General features: G+C 47.3%; 3 protein-coding genes across 6 annotated transcripts; 1 reads left to right on the top strand and 2 right to left on the bottom strand.

The window, feature by feature from the left end:
- Positions 1-49: 49 nt before the first annotated feature.
- LOC122370402 lies at positions 50-2,349 on the bottom strand. Its single transcript, XM_043345969.1, has 4 exons — positions 1,797-2,349; positions 1,266-1,521; positions 798-1,086; positions 50-332 (listed from the first exon to the last, which is right to left on the bottom strand). Exons 1-3 carry the CDS (start codon positions 1,821-1,823, stop codon positions 803-805), a joined length of 567 nt encoding a protein of 188 aa, XP_043201904.1. The 5' UTR covers positions 1,824-2,349; the 3' UTR covers positions 50-332; positions 798-802.
- A 192-nt stretch (positions 2,350-2,541) lies between these two features.
- On the bottom strand, positions 2,542-12,939 carry LOC122370401 (thioredoxin domain-containing protein 11-like). The gene is made up of 14 exons (XM_043345968.1): positions 12,596-12,939; positions 12,135-12,349; positions 11,477-11,696; positions 10,852-10,960; positions 10,320-10,441; positions 9,711-9,914; positions 8,868-9,077; positions 8,515-8,602; positions 7,908-8,298; positions 7,550-7,692; positions 7,082-7,206; positions 6,146-6,667; positions 4,942-5,132; positions 2,542-4,586 (listed from the first exon to the last, which is right to left on the bottom strand). The coding sequence occupies exons 2-14, from the start codon at positions 12,302-12,304 to the stop codon at positions 4,298-4,300; spliced, it is 2,784 nt and encodes a 927-aa protein (XP_043201903.1). The 5' UTR covers positions 12,305-12,349; positions 12,596-12,939; the 3' UTR covers positions 2,542-4,297.
- A 487-nt stretch (positions 12,940-13,426) lies between these two features.
- On the top strand, positions 13,427-18,982 carry LOC122370400. 4 transcript variants are annotated; one of them, XM_043345963.1, is made up of 9 exons: positions 13,427-13,560; positions 14,444-14,571; positions 14,806-14,895; positions 15,698-15,876; positions 16,278-16,392; positions 16,751-16,865; positions 17,303-17,452; positions 17,798-18,031; positions 18,438-18,982. In XM_043345963.1, the coding sequence occupies exons 2-9, from the start codon at positions 14,490-14,492 to the stop codon at positions 18,478-18,480; spliced, it is 1,008 nt and encodes a 335-aa protein (XP_043201898.1). In that variant the 5' UTR covers positions 13,427-13,560; positions 14,444-14,489; the 3' UTR covers positions 18,481-18,982. The 4 variants fall into 4 exon arrangements, with proteins under 4 accessions (XP_043201898.1, XP_043201902.1, XP_043201901.1 ...); XM_043345967.1 differs by having other exon boundaries at positions 13,559-13,653; XM_043345966.1 differs by having other exon boundaries at positions 13,559-13,684.
- Positions 18,983-19,274: the final 292 nt, after the last annotated feature.

Below are 19,274 nucleotides of genomic sequence, written 5' to 3'. Positions count from 1 at the left end.
CCGTGCAACTTTTCTTTCACGTCTCCGTTGTGAAGACACCGCGCAATGCTGTTTTACAAAACGCGTGTATTGAAGGTAGATACACATTGCATGTTTCATTTTCTTGATATCAGCATATGACATGACGAAACACACCGCACTTGCAAACATGGTCACTGCAAGTCGGCCACTCTGAGAAGAGTCCCTGACTCACTGTATCGCAGGCATCGCACTGTATCGCAAGAAGAGAATCGCAGGCATCTCACTGTGGACATAGCTTACGAAGCGGCCTCGTACTGACGGTTCCGCCTTAGCCTTCGACGTGAATATGGGCCAGGTTGGCCAAGCACAATCTGGGAACGAGTCACCAATGTTAGTGCTGCCTAAAAGGATGTCAAACATGCGCTAACAGAAATAAAAATGTTATTGTTTATCTGGTCCGAGGTCATCTTTATCTGCTATGTCGTGTCAACCGTAGAGTCTTGATAATAACGTTTTTGTTTTTTAACCTTTTTAAATATCATTTGGTTGATCGTGTGGCGTTTGTTGATATCCAAATCAGCACTATACACATCATAAAAAAACGGAGCAATCTAATCTGATGTTGTTCGGTCAATGCCGGACGAAGATTCAGGGGACAGAAAGTCGATATGTCAAAGCCACGCCACGACGTAACCAACGCATGACGGATAGCGGCGTCAAACAGTCTACGCACATTTTATCCCAACCACCACCTAAACCCTCCATACCCATCCCATACCCAATACCCGTACTCCACCCATACATGCCACCCCATACCCATCATCCTCAGTCCTCACCTCAATCATATAGCGCAGCACGTATCCGAGTCAGGACAGCAGACTGAGGCGCAGCAGCAGCAGCAGCACTCCACCGTCGGCTCTGCACACGTCATATGACAACAAATATCGTTATCTGGACAACAAGCGGTCGCACAGCACGTCAGGGACTCCTGAGGTTCGAGCATCATCGGCGCGGCGACGGGGACCACCTCAGGCGGAGGCTCTTCACCAAGGGAGTTGATGAACGTGCGACAGAACTCGATGCCCGCCAAGAAGAGGAAGATGACGCCTGGTGCTGCCAGGCCGCCTGGAACACGGGGTAGAGGATTTGAGGGTTGGAGGGGGAAAGGTGAGATGAAATAAGAGGTCAAACAAAATGCAAAGACAATCTCAAGATACGAGCTCTACTGATTGTTATTCTTTTCTTCGCCGTTTTTTTTTTTTCTAGGACTCGGGATACCTGCAAGACCTTTGTGTTTGTCTCACCTGTTACATAGAAAGTAATCATTCCCATCTCCTTGAGCAGCTTGCCCTTGGCTGCGCTGCTGTTTCTGAAGCTGTCGAACTTGGCGTCCAGCTTCTTCGTGAAGCTGGAGGCCGTCTCTGGGTTGACCAGGTGGGCGTCGCCGACCATAGTGAACATGTGAGACGTCCCGTACAAGAGGCCGCCGCAGATTCCCGAGAAGCCGGCCAGAGCGAAAAAGAATGCCGCGAGCAGAAGGAGGCCGTTCAAACAGCTCACCTACAAGAAGAAGGGAAGGGAGGACTGGTGCTATTTGTTGCCTTTTGGGTATCCAAAAGCTGTGAAAATTCAATGGCACTCTAGATTGTTAATTATTGTGTGCATACTATGTTAGGGTTTAGTGAAAATAAACGTGCATCGAGAGCAGCATGAGCAGCAAGATATGAATGGAATATGGATATATAACATATTTGATCATGAAGCTGAATGAAACGTTAAGCGATTGGCTTACTGACAGCAGTTTAATACACACACCTAATGACTGTCCTACCTACCTGAAGACCAGCTATAGTTCTTTTCATCGTCGAACATCGAGCTCGTCTTCAGCTGAATCGACTGGCATCCTTGAAAGGCATAACTTCCGACGAAAGGTGCCATGAAGACGTCTCTTCTTTATCCGTCGTCTTGACGCCACATACCGACACTAACGCTCAAATGAAGAGAACAGGTCCCACGCAAGCCGCACCATTGTCATTTTCACTGCCACTCGTATTGCAATAAAAATAAAGTTTGTCCTCAACTGAAGAAAATGGTTGCGACTTTGAAGTGAGTGTAAGAAATTGACGCCAAAAGCTTAGGTATTCATGGAAGGAAAACAAAAGCTTCAAGTACCAACTGAACGACTGGCGAAATTTAAAAACAGTCGATAAAGTCGTTCGTCCCTCATGTTAGATGTCGGACAGTGCTCCAAGACGTTGAAATAGATCAAGAAATAGACCAGAGAATACACACCAATGTAGACGTGTGCAGACGCGTGCGAAACAGCAAACAGGTACTAAAGGGCCATTGACTTTTACGCAGTGTTTGTTCCACGGAGCGTGCAATTAATCTCTGAGAGCTCGCCGTTTATGTTACAAATTTTGTGCCAGACAGGAACAGAGTTGTTTTTAGCGTTTAACTGCATTTTGCTGCATCGCTTCACATTTTAACGTAATAATCAATTCATCATGGATCAAGAACACAAGACAAACATAATTTCATCCCACTAGATTCCCAATCCAGAAACAGATACCAATAAAATGCATTGTGAACATTTATTATATACCAAACAAGCCATATCAGTCACAGAAATAATATAAATGTCTTCGTAAATAACTTAACAAATCATTAGCCACCCATAAGTAGGCCTACCACCGTAGTTCGTGGCAGGCAAATGCCCTTGGAAACCCCAAATATCGCCAGAAATAGCCCACATCAGATCGATGCGATAATAGATACCAAAGGCAAAACCTGAGCTGGCCCCGTCACACATGCGTTTCGCATCGCTGGCCGATGAACTGGCAAAACTCGGCACAAACTAGTCTCTTCCCTGCTAGAGGAAAGCCGATATCTTCCCTGCTAGAGGAAAGCCGGTGTCTTCCACTTCAGAGGAAAGCCTATATCTTCCCTGCTAGAGGAAAGTTGATATTGATATTACGAAGCATCCTAATAAGTGCTAGCCCCACAAACTCAAAACTAAACAGTCAACAACACTGTGCCATGGTGTGAAAAATACGTGCCTGTGGTAGATATCACAGTAGTGCCTCCAGTTAACACGTAGCCCAACGCATCCCTGCGTCGATCTGTGATCGGAATCCACCACGAAACTCTCATGAGAACCCCCATCGCAATGCCCGAGTGGCTGCCGGGAGTTATCCCGAAAAAATATGTTCACCACACCCGCCACCTTGTCACTTCAGAACGGCTTTGACCAGACCGAAACCCGGTGTTCACACGACCCAGTCTTCACATAGCCACTCGCCTTCCATCCGGCACCCCTCGAGCTAGAAAACCGCTAAGCGCAACAGGGCTGACAAGCCACACTTGGTCCGCTTCACAAACCGTCAGAGCTTCCCTAAACATACAACCCGATCGGAATTAGCGTCAAAATGACTCCCACAGGCCAGGCCCAAGTGGAATTGGACGGCAATATCCTCACGCATACATCACCGGTGGCAATATCGTTCGCTTCAATGACCATTAAACCACCGAAAGATCACGCGTTTTCGTCCCCAGCCACAGCCTGCAGTCAAGCTTTCAACCCGGCCTGGCATCAGTATGACAGCTTCGAGCAAACGGCGGGATTCGGTGCCAAGCTTTTTCTTACATTCCCTCGCCTACAGCCGCCATGGGCACCCGACATAAGCGGGCGCTGAGGTAGTACCTAACTAGTCTGGAAGAAGCTCAGGGTGGACTGTCGTACGGCTGGACGTCCAGCAAGTCGAACAGCTTTGTGCAAACGTTGAATCAGCTAGTCAGCCAGAAGTCTAGCCAGCCAGCTAGCTAGCTAGCCAGCTATCCAGTCAGCTATTCAACGAGTCAGCCAATCGCATAAAAGTCGAAGCAGCCAGCTTGTTAGTCAGCTAACTCTAGGCAGTCAGCTAGCCAGCCCGAAATCCAACAACTTGATCGGCCCGCTAGCTAAAAGTTCAACCAGTCGGCTGTCCAGGTACAGGACACTGCCGGGGCTGAGCTGTAGCTGATGGAAGACTGTCCCGTATGGAATGAGTCTCGACCTGGATTGACAGGTGCTGCTTCTAGTGGCGCCGACGGAAGTGATGGGCGTGATGTGCGGTCGTGACGTCAGACGACAGTGATGTATGACGTTACAGAGCTTGTGATGGCAGTATTCTCACGCCTTTGACGTTCGCCTTCATTGATGGTAATAGTTCTCGAATGTTTCCGCGAACAGCACTGCTAATCCCCAATGGAACACTTCGCTGCACGGCCGGGAACCAAAATAACGTACCCCCGTTCACTTCACCCAACCGCAATAAAGACGTTTCCCTATGTAACGTCATACACCATCCAGCTCAGTTCTCGCTGTAGCAAGTAACGCTCGTCGCAGCCTCGCCAATTCTGCCGTGTGTCGCGTTAGTGTCCGTCTCGCACCACTCAGCTGCCGCCGCCGCACTAGCGCCGCCTGTCGGCGTGTTTTGTAAGCTGTAGTTGCGCGACACGCCGCGTCACATTGACTGTAGAAGAATGCGTGTCGGACTGAGCTGCTGGCGTTGGCCAGGATGAATCGCAGTACGTACCCGAGGGTGATGGGTAGGTCCGCCGGGAACACACGGCTCTCGGATTTCCTGAAACGGCGGCACAGAGGGATGTTAGCCGTTAGGGTCAATAAAGGCTATGACAAAGAAGGAATGAGGCTTTGGCCCCGTAAGGACTCTAATATAAAGCATTACGCCTAGGACACAGAGCAAGAACTAGCTTGAACACTCGACTATCAATCTTGACGATTTCTCTGCATCTTGCAGTTGCGACTCGGTATGACTGCAGACACGTGTCAAGGAGGCAAGTTGAATGGAATACAAGCCGCAGGCGTGCAAATATTTCATCGGTCGACAAAACACAGAGCATTGTCGACAAACTCACATTTTCATAGCTTTGAGGCTAAGCCAGGCGGGATGTTAACGGATGAAACAGATGTCTTACCTTTGAGCAGGAAGATACATAATTGTTGGGAAGGTCTCCAGTGAGAACTCCCAGCGCAGGTCGTTGGCAGCGCCATCTATCCGCGCGAACCGCAACCCTGAGTTTGTGAACAGCCGCATGGCGGCCAGAAACACGTGGTAGTACGCAGTGCAGTGGCCGCAGCCAACAGAGTAGAAATATACTATCACGTCCTGCAACGGAACGCGAGAGGTGGATGTCAGACAAGCCCAACCGCGGGCGGTAACAATTCCAACTTCGTGATTTCCGCCTGCTCTCCCTCCCCCGGGCCATGTAAACTTACAAAAAAGAGCCCCCCCCCCCAAAAAATGGAAAGCTAAAAAATTAGTTGAAAAAAAATGTATGAAAAAAGGCTCACTTAATTAAAAACTCGTGTTATCGTGCATGTGAACACTATGTGAACAAAATGACAAAAGAGGAAAAAAGTGGCAAAAAACAGCAACAAAAAACAAACAAATATATACCAGCTATATAATTAAAGCCCCCCCCCAAAAAAGACCTGTTGTTCCGTGTTCGTGAGGCTGACGTCAAAAGAGTGCTATCCGCCAACCCAATGCCGACACCGGACTCAACACAAGCGGTCCTGAGACAAGCAAACAAAATCGCTCCAGAGCCCAATGAAGAGTGAAGACTGCCCTACACGATGATGCCACCCCTGTCAAACACGCCAAAGAAGATAAAAGACCCAACCCCAAAAGCTCACAACTCGGCCGACATCGCCACTGGCGGCAGGCGAGACACATATGTACTACATGGACATGGACATGGAGGTGGTGAAAAAAAAAAAAATACTGACAGATATTGCTTTTGGCAGAGTATTGAAACACAAAGTTCTGATAGGAGGTACCGACCCAAAAGTTCTGAGAGCACTAAAAGTTCTGAGAACACTGAGAGTTTTAGGAGTGCACGTACCAAAAACTGAGAAAAGCCCAAAGATCACAGACGGTTAAGACACAAATGTAAGTCAAATGATTCCCCACTTTTTATCCAAGGGCTCTGAAACAGGCCCAGAAACTAAATGCGCCTACCTCCCTCCCGAAAAACAGCCGAGTAAAAAAAAACATTTTCACAAAACCAGCGAGCGTGTTGACTACGGAGGGACAGCATCCCTAAAGAAAGACGAAACACCAGCGCCTTCTATCAGCCATCCTACCCAGTCTCATCCGTCCTCTACCAGACGACTCACCTCACTACTGTTAAGCGCCACTTGTTTAAACGTTTCCGAGGTAAGCTCCGTCGGACCCACCAGGGGTCGAACAGTCGGCCTTCGTACAGCTTCCGACCAAAGATCCTCAGTCCTCGCTTCTCCATTCGCCGTCACATCATCACAATGTGATAAAACGTCACACTGTGATGTCACATCACCATACGTCACCTGTGACGGTTTTACACAGGTTCCGTCGCTCGCTACATCATCTGCCGCTGACGGTTTATCACGATCTGACGTCCTTTCTACATCATCACTGTCTTCTTTACCATCACTGGCCGGGACGGTTTCAAAGTCCCAATGCGGTGAGCTGAAACCACTATCCACCGAAGCCTTCGGTGCCGATGAGGGGCAGCATTCATCGTCGTCGCTGCATTCGCTTTCAAGGTTGTTAGCTCGAGATACCAGAGTCCGAGTCAGTCGACCGGCCGTGTAGTCGGCCACAAACTGACTCAATGAGTCAGTAGTCACCGGGCCGTCTAGCACGTACTGACTCTCCGCCTGTGGATGAACAGAGGAACAGTTAGAAAGCACTCTAAAAATGGAGCCAGGTGCAATGTGATAGGCAAAGAGGTAACCAGAGGTTGAACGCGGTTGGAGCTCAGCAAACAAAAACGTAGGTGAAGGTGAGCGGCTGCATCGTGGGTGACTGGTCACATGGCGTGGAATGAAGCTTAGCAAAGGCTATTCTAAATACGCTGATAATATGCGAGCGACGTAAATGGGACAAATATGCGGTTAATGTTTGATGTCAAACAACGCAATAAATAGCGATTAGCGCAAGGACTCGGAAAATGTTGCTAATGGAAACACACCACGAAAATTCAAAATATGCCACCGCGCATTAATTTCAGAAAAACTGAGCCAGGAACAATCCAAACCATCGCATTATCACACCTAGCCCGGCTGCAATACCTCTGCATCCAGTATGACGGCTCCGGCGCCGCCCGGTGTCAGGCCCAGCCTCCGTACGAGTGCCGCGTGGCGCACAGAGTCCAATAGGTAGATGGAGAGAGTGCGGTTGGTAGCGCAGTGTAAACCTGGGGGAGAGAGCACAGGGAAAACAAGGGTCACTGGCTGGGTATGTGGGGCTAGAGAAGGGTGGTAGGAAAAGGAGACAAGATGGGCAATTCCTATCGATTATGATATTCATGGAGACATTGGACAGAGATACTATGAATATGATATCTCTTACGAGGTTAAAAATGCTGAAGATATTGCCATAAAGTGAACGTACGCTAGCATGCACGTTAAAGTTTGCACAATGTGTCAAACATGGATGAGAGTATTGGTAACAGCGAAGTTTCCGGAGCCTCAAAACTAGGCCACGATACTCAGTAAAACGGATACTGAGCGGTGTCATGATTCACGAGAGTCACTAACCTGTGATGTTGACAGGAACCACTTTCTCCTCAGACTTCTGTTCCTGATCCCGCTGTCCTCGGACATGCTGTCCGTGTTGCTGCAGGTCCAGTAGCAGACCGCGGCAGTGGGATAAACTCTGCTGCCACACCAGGTCACGCAGCCTGGGATGGGAGAGACGGTAGGGAGCGTAAGATAAGGCGAGAGTGACGACAAGAAACAAAACAACAGAGTAAGATGATGAGGACATGACATGAGGACAAAATATAAGGAGCAGCACATATAAAGGGACTGATGTCACCTGAGCATATAAGACACACAGGCCTAACGGCATTCCAATGCAATGAAACATCCGAAGTCGCGCCCCGTGCCGTCTTACCCGGGATCAGGATGAATGAAGTCTCTCGGTGGGGTAGAGCTACCGGCCGCTTTGGACGACTGTGCGCGGTAGTCGCTGTCCTCCTGCTGGTCCGACAAGCTTTCCTGCTCGTCAGATAAACTCTCCTGTTGGCCTGAAGTGCTCTCCTCCTGGCTTGGCTCACTGTCCTGTTGAATTGGCGCATTATTATTCTCTCCAGTTTGGCTGTCTTGACGTTCTGTCTTACTGTCAAGTTCTTCTCCACTGCTCAGCTCTCCATCCTCACTGCCAGGTTGCCCCGAGCTTACGTCCGCGTGTGTCCTGTCTGGCTCTGCGGCTGTGCCAGGGGCATCTCCGTTGTCCGTCCATCGTAGACACGCGGCTACCTGCTGCTGCTCCTTGGGCATCAGAGCTGGCGAACAGACAAAGGTGTTTACTGTTTAGTTCCGGTTCGACCTAAGTGATCTAAGAACACAAGGTCCGCGCAAGACTTTGAACACAAGCGATTACTGACATCAGTTCCCTGGGTATCTCTAAATATAGACATATACTGTAGGCATCTACTTCCCTGTATGAAAGCAGAGATCAGTTACACTGTACGAGCTCAGAGACTAAGCTAGCCACTAACTTTTGTATATGGTGTGGTGGATCTTTCCCAGTTTGGTGACGGCCTCGGAGCTGTTACAGTTGTTGTAGTCCAGCCACACGCGTCGAACCTGACGATATAAAAACACAGTGTAAAGAACAGTTTAGGGATGGGGATGGGGTCGCTTCTGAGTGTTATGCTAAAGGCGATCGGCAACACGCTCGCACAGTTTATTAAACCAAATCCAGAAGACTAAAGCGATATACCTAAAAAGTTTGCAATGTTCAATCCACGAGCGCGGCAGCGAATAAGCACAAAGCAAAGAAGAAAAAACAGTTTTAATTGAAAGGAACACAGGAATAAATCAACTGAGCTCAAAGCCTGCTTTCACTTACCGCTGAGACCGCCTGTAGATCGGCGGCGGGCGCTAGAGGTCTGCGACGGTCAAAAACCAGCAGCGTCGCGCCGCCAGACAGCACCACACGCAGCGTGTTGGACTTGGAGTCGGGCAACTCCAGCCAGCCTGCCATCTCGCGGCGGCGCATCGAAACATAGCTTTTCATCAGCTCCGCCGTGAGCGCGCCGCTCGGCGGCTGCTTCAAAACCTGGGTGGGAAAGAGACACCAAAGAGTTGAATAGACGTTATACGGCTAGATAATTTCGTGAAAACAGGATATTTTTAACTTTATTGCCGTTATAGTTATTACAAATAAATCAACTATCCGATATGACGTCGGTCACGGTGCATCTATTTCAAACGCATTATCGTCAGCATGTTATCGTCAGTATCGTATAATTTTGTTTTTGTATACAAGTTATAACTACTCCTTGTGTATACCCGTCGAGGTAAAAGGCAGAGTTACCCGCTCGATCGAACCCTTCCTCATCCCGGTCTCCCCACATTCCACAATATCGACCCACTGACGTCGAGTCAAAGCCATGCAAAAATAATCGGTCACGCACCGACGCTGACCGGGGTCGAGGGAAGCGAAAAAACCGCCGACCCGCCATAAGCCAACTAATAGGTCGGTTACATCCCCAGTCATAGGCATAGACATTAGACAACCATGCCATTCAACGAGAAAGATTGTTACCTCTCCGAGACACGTCATACCCAGCCAGTGAACGAGAAAGATTATTTCCTACCCAAGACACATACCCAGCCAGTCAACGAGATATATTGTCACCTACCCAAGACACATACCCAGTCAACGAGATAGATTGTTACCCAAACTAACCGTGGTGCCGTTCCAATTCACCACGGCCAGTCCACCGGGGTGATGTAGCCTCAGTCGGGCGGCAGCTCGCGCGTTAGTGACCACTGCCCAGGCCAGGTCGGCCCCCGGCCGCTCCTCTAGGCTGAGTAGGGCGGCTCGCAGCAGACTGAAGTAGGAGGCCGGCGGACGGCCCTCGACGAACGGGGTGTAGCCCACCGCTATCGTCTGTGACAGAGAAAGAGAGGTGAGACTTGAGAAAATCTGGAAATCTTTATTTCGTTCCTGAATCTTGATTGATCCAGCGCTGCGCAATAAACCTTTAAGGTAAACTATTTCGAGATTGTTTATCCCGTAAATGAATCTTGGTACTGATAATTCAAACAACGATCAACGTATTTCAAAAGTACAACGGTATGTCGACAACAACTTCTTCCTCGTTCGCTCAGGTGAACTCGAAAACCAAACGCTGAAAGAAACAGAACGAAACCAAATAACTTACGCATCATCCACGCATCCCACCGGCTAACGAAACATTTTTCTCCATTTCCAAAAAGACCCATGTCGCACCCCACCACGTCTTATTTTCCGAGGTTCCAACAGCTAGTTCCAGACCACTTCCCATCAACTAACCGTGCTAGCAGCCTGCAGCAGGGCCAGATCGGCAGCCGTCTCTAGCCGTTTGAGCGGCCGCAGCACACGCTGAACGAACCGAACCAGTCGGGCGGCCTCCAGTGGGCCAGAGTACTGCACGCCTGTAGGGGTTGGGGGAGGGGGGGGGAGAGGAGCGACAGAAAAGAGTCATGTGACATCACCGATTGACGGGAATATCGTCGATGTAAAATGGACCTTGACTGATGAAAAACTAACAGTTTTTTCCGATGCATCGAAAACACTTAGGTAACTACACATGCAGAGAATCCAAGAAATCCAGCAGTTGACTTCCAGATTTTCTGCCGCAGTTGTAGCTATGAGGATGCAAACGGTCCACGGGAAGCAAAGTGGTGTAGGTGATTTAGTGCTTACAAACCCGTGGTTGAGGCTGAGGAATAACTGGTTGTGACTTTGATAACTTCGGCGGAATGGAAGGAGAGATAAGCGCGGTGACTGCGGACCTTACCGCGAAAATACGAGGGAGAGACTAAGGAGTTAGCATAGTCCTTACCTCGTCCGTGCCGGAGTGAGACTATAACCAGCGGGAAAGCGGCGATGTTCTTTATTTTCTTGCGACACTCTCCGGTAACATGCCAGCAGTTGATGGCGAGGACGTCCACCTGTGAAAATCGTCAAACGTCAGTCGAGAGCCACGGAAAGTGAAGAGCTAAGCAGTTTGTTTGTTTGTTTGTTGGGGGTTAGGGGCGCGCCGATTGCGAGGTCATTTTGCGCCCAAGAGCTAAGCAGGATGCGAAATAAACTTCGATACTTGCCGCTTAATTTCAGGTCACGGCAGTGAAAAGTTCATCATTCACCAGAAAATTTCCCGATTCTGAGTTTTTGAAAATTACGAAAATGACTCTACAATTCATCATTGAATTTGAGTTAAGCCAAGCGTTAAATACGTCCACCGTAAAACAGGCAATGTCGCCCCACTCTTTATCAGTCTCGCCCAATGAGTGCTTGCTACGTAATTTTTACAACATAAACATTATATATACCATATATTATATACCCTTCGCCACATCTCCCGGTCCAGTCCTACCCATGACCCTAGCCCTACAACTCTCCCCAACCCTTCCCTCCTCCCCTAGTCCCACACAACACCCTCATTCACACACAATTCCCATCCTTACCTGACCACTCAGCACATGTGCTGCCTGTAGGATCTCAACCCGAGCAGCCTGACTGGCACTGTCCCACGGAGCATAGAAGAAAAGCACGCTGGCATGGCTGGCGGCTGCTCTCTTCAGCATTGCCGGTGTATCACCGGTGAAGTAGTCTGCCACCGGGTCATGCTGACCGAAGAAAGGAGCTGCTGGCTGGGAAGGCACCAGGGGGGCCAGCAGAAAGGGGCTGTTGGGGAGGGGGGGGGTGTCAGTAAATGAGGCAGCCGACGATAACTGACTGCTGTGGGTATGAGGCAGGGGAGAAATATACTTAATATAGGAAGTGATATAAGCAGTGAATGGGTGCAGGAAGGTGGGGGGGGGGGGGAGACACTATTTACAGGTAGGTATTACTGCTAAGAGCACATTCAGCATTAACATTACAGGAAATTGACAACTCTATGACCTAACTTCATCACCAATTTCTGGGTAGGTAAAATCTATAATGGTAGCACTTTGTAAATTTGCTTGCAAATCCTTAATTTCACAAATTTTGCTTTAGGTACTCATTTTCAAAAAAAAAAATGTTTGAAAGTTGTCAAAATGGCTATTCTTTGCATGGGTCAAAGTAGGTATGTGCTTGCAACTTTTAAGTTACGTCCCTGCACACAATTCCAAAACACACCTGCGACTAACTGCAGAGAAGACCGAGAACACACAGCAGAGAAAAAAGCAGAACTGTGCACCGGCACTGTTGGGACACCACATGGCCTCCCACCACTTCTGAGCCTGCTGTGGCCGTGGTGGTGCTGTCGGCTCCTCACTGCCTTCTGGCGCAGAGCTCTGTCCACTCATGACCCAACATCACACTCTGGGGTAAAATGACAGCTGAAAATACACCTGCCGCAAAAAACAATCACGTTACATCAAAATTAGCACACTGTCAGCAACGGAAGGTTTATATCATTGTTTTCTCCAAAGAATATAATTGATGGGTTAACATACTTGATGCTTTACTAGGAGGCAAGCCCAGTAAGCCTAAGTGTAAGGTGAAGGGACTAAGGAGGTGACACTTGACACTTGACAGTCAACCATTTGATTGACATTGACATGATGATGATGATGATGACAATAATGATAACTCACCCAACCAAGTTGAGCTGAAGTTCGCGCTTCTGCCAATCAGAGCTTCGGATCAAGCCAAGAAAGCAATGCCCGATATCAATATATTGATCTTAAACTAGTCGGTACGCTTCAAAAATCTGTAATTTTGTATACTGATAAGTAAGTGATACCAGCGCCCATTGACAATGCTACTAATAGCCATTCATAACTGACTCACTCGACATATAAAAAGGTCATGAACAATAAACCCATATTATCGGTCGGTGCAGTCAGTGGGCCTGGGGCAATGGGTGCAAGATCCTGATCAATTCACTAATAAGAGGGGGGGGGGGGTAACGACATCGACAAGTGCAATGAAAGTGTAGGATGTTTACATCACGTTTACATATTGTTTTCATTCAGTATGCATTCGAAGGGCATCTGGAATGAACCTGGCCGTATCAAATGTCTATCGATAATAAAGAAGGATTTATTGTGATTTTAAATTGCTTGTCTTCCGATTGATTGCCGAGGTTCATGCCTCTTCCTGCAGATCACTTGGTTTAGTTATATCTTTGGGAAAGATAAGCAAGAAGTCGAAAACAAACGGTATAGTATATTTCCTAATTTTCCTTTTAAAAAATTTATCGATTGGAAGCGAGCAAAAACAAACTTTACAAAAATGATACAAATTAACTGTTTCGAAGATATTACAAGTAGATGAAATGGTATTAGATTCAAAAAAATATTTTCTTCCTAATGGAAGTCAACCTTACGGTGTGAAGTGTCATTTTTCATAAATTTTACAAAATTTCCGGGACATATCATTATCGATTGATACATTCTAACTTTTACCTTCCGTATTTCTTTGTCATTACCGCGCCGTTTATGAAACGTGATTAGTCCACTTTAAGGGCGCTGATTGGTCAAAAGGCAAAAATTGTATTTGTCTTTATTAGTGAGCCCCAGATATTCGCTGCACACTCACACATAAACAAAATTGCAAGGTTTGGTTGGTTTGCTGGGATTGTTGATTGCAGTGTTTGCAGTGTTTTTATATACCTTGGTTGATTGCTGTGGCTTACAAGAAAGGTCGATAGGTCCGAATATTGTTTCGAGGTGAAATTACTGGTGAACAACCTATTTCTTTTACTGATAACTTGAGTTCAAGAATCTCATAATTCCATGTTTTGTCCCAGTTTTTTTTTTAGCTGTTTCAGTTTTTTGTTAAAAAACACCGTTTTTGGTTTTTGGTATGCTTGCCATGTCTTATCACTTTGACCAATTTATGCTGCCACCCTTGCTGCGCTGCCACCTCAATAATTGCTGGCAATTGCAGGACTCATCTGTAAAGTTTTTATTGATACTTAACTTTGTTTGCGTCATTCCTCGTGACTAGGGCTGCGGAGTCGATGGATTTTCGGCGACTCCGACTCCAACTCCGTCTTTCAAAAACCAGCTCCGACTCCGACTCTGACTCCAGGCAGAATTGTCGACTTTGACCGACTCCAACTCCCGATTCCGACTCCGCAGCCCTGCTAGGTCTGCGGAGCCGACAGATTTTCGGTGACTCCGACTCCGACTCCGGCTCGGGTTTCTAAAATCGGCTCCGACTCTGACTCTGGTCACAACTGTCGACTCCGACCGACTCCGACTCCGACTCCGCAGCCCTGCTCGTGACTCAATAATTAATTTCAAATGTAGTGTCCATTTCAGCCTCAGTTAACCTTTGCTCTGCCCTACATTTTGATGTTGAAACATATTTGAACGCATCACATTTACTGAATGTCATATGGTGGTTATTGGTAATTAATGATCCATGCTTATCTTGGATGATCTATTTCATTGTTTGTATCTAACCTTTAAATGGATGGTGTGGTATGCCAACAGCCAGTAGGTGCAGACCTGCAGGCAGTCAGACTACTTCTGCCTCAAAATGGTCATACCAAACAGTATACTAAGCATGGGATTGCTTTCCCCTGGTAGAAGATTGAGGAGCATTTCTTCTTCACTCTTTGGTGAGTTATAACTAATTTTCATTTCCATGCCTATTCTATGCTATACATTAATCTGAACACAAATTTTCAATTTGTTTTCATCATTTTAATGCCTATCCTATGGTATGCTATACATTCTGAACACAAATATCTTTCATATATGGCTCATATATTGCCTGGTGAACCATTTATTAGTTTGATTTTATAAACGAATTTCCACATTTTAAGGAAACATGTTGTTTCATTTTTCTTCAGGATGCAGGATGCAGACAAGTGCAGCAAAATCAGATAAAGATGAGAAGAAGATGCAGTTTCTTACTGTGATGAGGGAGGTGCCTGTCCCAGGTATGCTGCTGGTCATCCTCAGTTAGGCTACTAGTTGGTTGAAAAAAAAAAAAAACAATAATAAAGGTTTGCTGATAAGTTTCCTCCATTAATGGACAAATTATATTATTCACACGCCTTACAAGCATATTGAAGATACTATTATTTACTCAAAACGACTTCACTAGATATGGAGGCCTACCAACCTATTTTCTTTGCTGTGAACTACGCAAAAAAAAAATCAAAAGGATTGAGGTCCACGGAGAAACCTCCCGTGGACGACGCGTAGATGGCGCTGCTATAGTTGTGCTAGCGGCGACATCTACTTAGTTTTCGTAATTATCGCTAGGTGGCGGCATAGCGTGATTGATTGATAGTTGATACACTACCGGAGTCTCCGCAGCTTCTGCTTAGCATAGCGCCGTACACAATCAAAAATACTTAACAACGATATTCAGGCTCTCAGGGTTAAAGTGCATAATGCATATCGTAAAAGTATGTATGGTAAATGTACGCCGGTAAAAGTACGTAGGATGAATGTACGTAGCGCTTAAATGTACGTGAGGTATAAAGAACGTATGGATAAAAGTGTGGGTCAGGTTTGGTTGGGTAGTTTTGTAGATTATAGATTTAGCAAATACCAATATCGTCACTATCTTTCACACTTGGTGTTATTCCCAATTCTTGCCTGGACTGGAAACACTCATCCTCCTAAAACGCTCGTACTATCCCTGACCTAATGACTGTTGCTCTACGGTACTCCCCTTGACCGGGCATCTGCTCTACAATACTCCCCTGACCTGACCTCTTCTCTACCCTCCAGTTGTCGTAGTAACTGCTGCGGCGGCCGGCGGTCCACGGCGTGGGTTCACCTGCAGTAGCTTCACCAGCGTTTCGGCACACCCACCTCTGGTCAGCGTATGTATCGGTCAGCCGAGCAGGTTCCTGCGGCTGGTGCTCGACACGGGACGGTTCAACGTGCACGTGCTGGCAGAGCGACAGGTCAGTCGATTGAGGGGAGGGGAGGGAGAGCGGGTTCATGGTGGGGAGAGGGAGGAGGTCGGTGCGTAGTGGACGTTTTGGGCACTACATAGTACACACTTTCTCTGCCTGTGCAGCAGCTCTTGCTCGTACCCAAAATCCATTGTTTATTGACACTTTTCTGTCTAATTTTATCTCCGAGAGGCAATAAATGCCGTTATTACGATTGACTGACGACCTGCATAAGCAGTGTAAATATTGAGTCATCCTCAGTTAGTTCAGTGATTTTTAAGGAGAGAGCTCTAGTCACTTGGACAGATGTGACAGCCCTGTGTTGATCGATTGTCTAGCCCCGGCAGCTGAGAGACACCGCCCAGCCTCTAGCCACCTTCTAACCTCCCCTTTCCCGGTGCTGTTCACAGGTGAGCCTCAGCGTCCACTTTGCCCGTCCTCCGGAGAAGAACGAGGACCAGTTTGATGGCATCTCTCACACCACCGACGAGAACGGGGTGCCTCTGCTGCCAGATGTGGCCGCAGGTACTGATAATCGAATCGATTGATTCACTAACGGCTAGACGGGATAGACGAATTGATCAACTTGACAGGACTCGCAGGCAGAATAGAGTGACAGACGAATTTCTGACAGAAAGGAGATGACGGGTACCTGTCAATGTCATAATGATACGGACAAGCTGTAATAGGCACAGCTCTGAGAAACAAATGGAGCTGTAGGTACTGTGTTTGATGTCTCCATGGGGGGCATTGCGACAGTAGCTGTTTTTTAAGCCATGTACTGTTACTTGGTTTTTGTTGTTCATCCAGCATAACGAAATTGTTCCGCTGTGTCACCCCCGAAATCCTTTTCACAGCATCGCTATTTGTTTGTGTTTTGCAGGCATTCGGTGTTCGGTGTTCAAATCGGACATAGTGGGCGACCACGCTGTCATCTATGGGGAGGTTTTGGAGTCAACGGTGGCCCAGGACCGCCCTCCGATGGTGTTTTACCAGCGGTAAGTGAAACAGCGCTGACCACACAGCTCAAATGTCTTTGGTTTGTAACCCGTTTAGCTCACCTAAATATCACTTCCAGCTTTCTTAAGTTGCTCGGTTCACAAGACTATTTTTTCATTGCAATGTCCGTGAAGTTCTTCCATAGCCATATAGGTATGTTTTATAAGCAAACGGCGCTAGTTTTGCAAGTTTTTCTTCGCGTTTTGATAAGCAACTTAATCCAGACCGGAGCTCTGTACTTAATGATTAGTACCTTTGACCAGTACCCTTCCTGGTCACTGGTTGGGCGCCGATGACCACAGTTGTAGTCCGGGCGCCCAAAAACCCCAATTCACCACCACACCACCACCTGGTCACTGGTCAGGCAATCACACTTGGCCACTGTTTCGTCCAGTCATATATCATTACATTCAATCTCCATCCCTATCCCTGCCAGGTCGTACCACAGTCTGGCTGAGGCAGCGTTCATGTCGGCGTTTGAGCGCCAGACTCTGCCCTTTGAGGACTGGACCCACGAGGCGCACATACGGATGGCCTGGAACTACCTGAGACAGCACCCGCTGCCAGAGGCTGAGAAACTCATCAAGTAAGGCAGCTAGATCAGGGCATGGGAAAGAGTAATCCTCAAGGATGACTGTGATTGTGATTGCCTTTTAAAGTTTTTTGGAAGGTGTTGGATATTTCGTTAAGTAAAAACAAATTTTGTTATGATGGCCTCTAGAGGGAAGAAGGAAAGCAAAGTAACGGTAGGAAAAAATTAAATCGATTCTTGTTTATAAACTCAAGCATGGTGTAGGCAATATTCTGATACTCATCTTCTTGGGTTCAGAATGCATTTGTCTGCATTATCATCTCCAAATCACCTTTTCTATGTAAAAGCCTACCGATACCCTACCGATACTAACCACCCATCTCACATCTTGTCCCTCAGGCAAGGCATCCAGCGCTACAACGTGGTCAACAAGACCCGCGTCTCCCGCGGCTACCACGAGACCGTCACGTGCTGTTTCGTGCGTCTGGTAGCGGCCGCTCTGCGTGATCCTATCACCGGTTCCGCCAATACTTTCCGCGAGTTTCGGCGGCGCAATGAGTACCTGTGGGACTCAGCTCTCGTGGGACGGTACTATTCACCGGAGAGGATTAACTCGGAGGAGGCGAGATTGAGGTGAGGACTGAGGGTCGCATTGTGGGAGGGTGAGGTGCAAGAGGTTTGGGATGGGAGATGCTTACGGTGGGTGGGAAGTGGGGAGTGGGAAGCGGGAAATGGGAACAGATAATAGGCACAGGCAGAATCATAATAATTGTTTTCACTTCTAACGTCTAAATCGTCGTAGAAGACAGATACTTGGTATGTTCATTATATGCATAAGAGTTTTTGCCACACCTATTTCGTATCGAAGACTTTTTGTTGAGAAGGCACATTTATTGAGTCATTTCTTGTATGATTGAAATATATACATCGTTAGGGTGTTATTTTCTGGGCTAGAAATCTGCTTATCGCCTACCAACCGTGTTCTTTTACTTGTTTTGCAAAGCCATTAAGTAATCGCCCTCGCGTTACCTTTCCCCAGGTTCGTGGAGCCGGACCGGCAGCCTCTGCCTGAAGTCAGCTGAGACGATCTCGCCTTCTCTGAACATGCTAGCGAAGTTGCCGTCTCGACCGTCGCCACGCAGAGCGTCATCCGGCCCTGAACCCAGGTCAGCGACTGAAGCGGGGCTTGTGTCACGGCTTATAAAGGCAGCTGGGGAAGCTGGGTTTGTTAGGAAAATGAAGTAAGGGCGATGGAATGTGCCACTGTGCGCAGCTGTGTCATTGTGCTTTGTTTGTTATTGATCCAGATAGATTGACTTTGTGAGGTGATTTCAAGGTAATAGCTACCTATGTGGCACATCACGTCCATGTGTAGATGCGACAGCAGTCGGTTGACCAGCCCCCACGAAAGATTGCAATGCAACATTGATGAGTTTAGGCAAGCAGAGCTACAAGAATGGTTCCATAAGATTTATAAGCTTAAATTCGCGTAAAAATGAAGGAACCGGTAGCTTTACGTTTGTCTCTCTTGCATGTCGGATTTTTTTTTTTTTTTTTTGGGTGGGGGGGGGACAGGATTATAAGCTCAACGCAGCTGTCTGATGTAGTTCATAACTTAATCCCTTAGAACCTAAACGGTGGGATCTTAATTTGTAACGTACCAATCGATTTATTATTATGAAGGTTATCATCTGAATATTTATACTTCAACATCGGCATTTGGTATAACTACCCTACGCTACGTGCAGTAATGTGCAGTAATGTCTAAAGCAGTAATGTCCTCGGCTGTGCAAACGTGTGCGTCAGAGTCCAAATGTCCAACTCTAGTCGTACTTTGTGCCAGGTTCATAACGGGTGACTGTCGGAACATATTTTT

The sequence above is a fragment of the Amphibalanus amphitrite genome, unplaced genomic scaffold, assembly GCF_019059575.1.
Source record: "Amphibalanus amphitrite isolate SeventyFive unplaced genomic scaffold, NRLGWU_Aamphi_draft 001130F_arrow, whole genome shotgun sequence".
Taxonomy (NCBI): Eukaryota; Metazoa; Arthropoda; class Thecostraca; order Balanomorpha; family Balanidae; genus Amphibalanus; species Amphibalanus amphitrite.
This window is presented reverse-complemented; position numbering and strand designations above follow the sequence as displayed.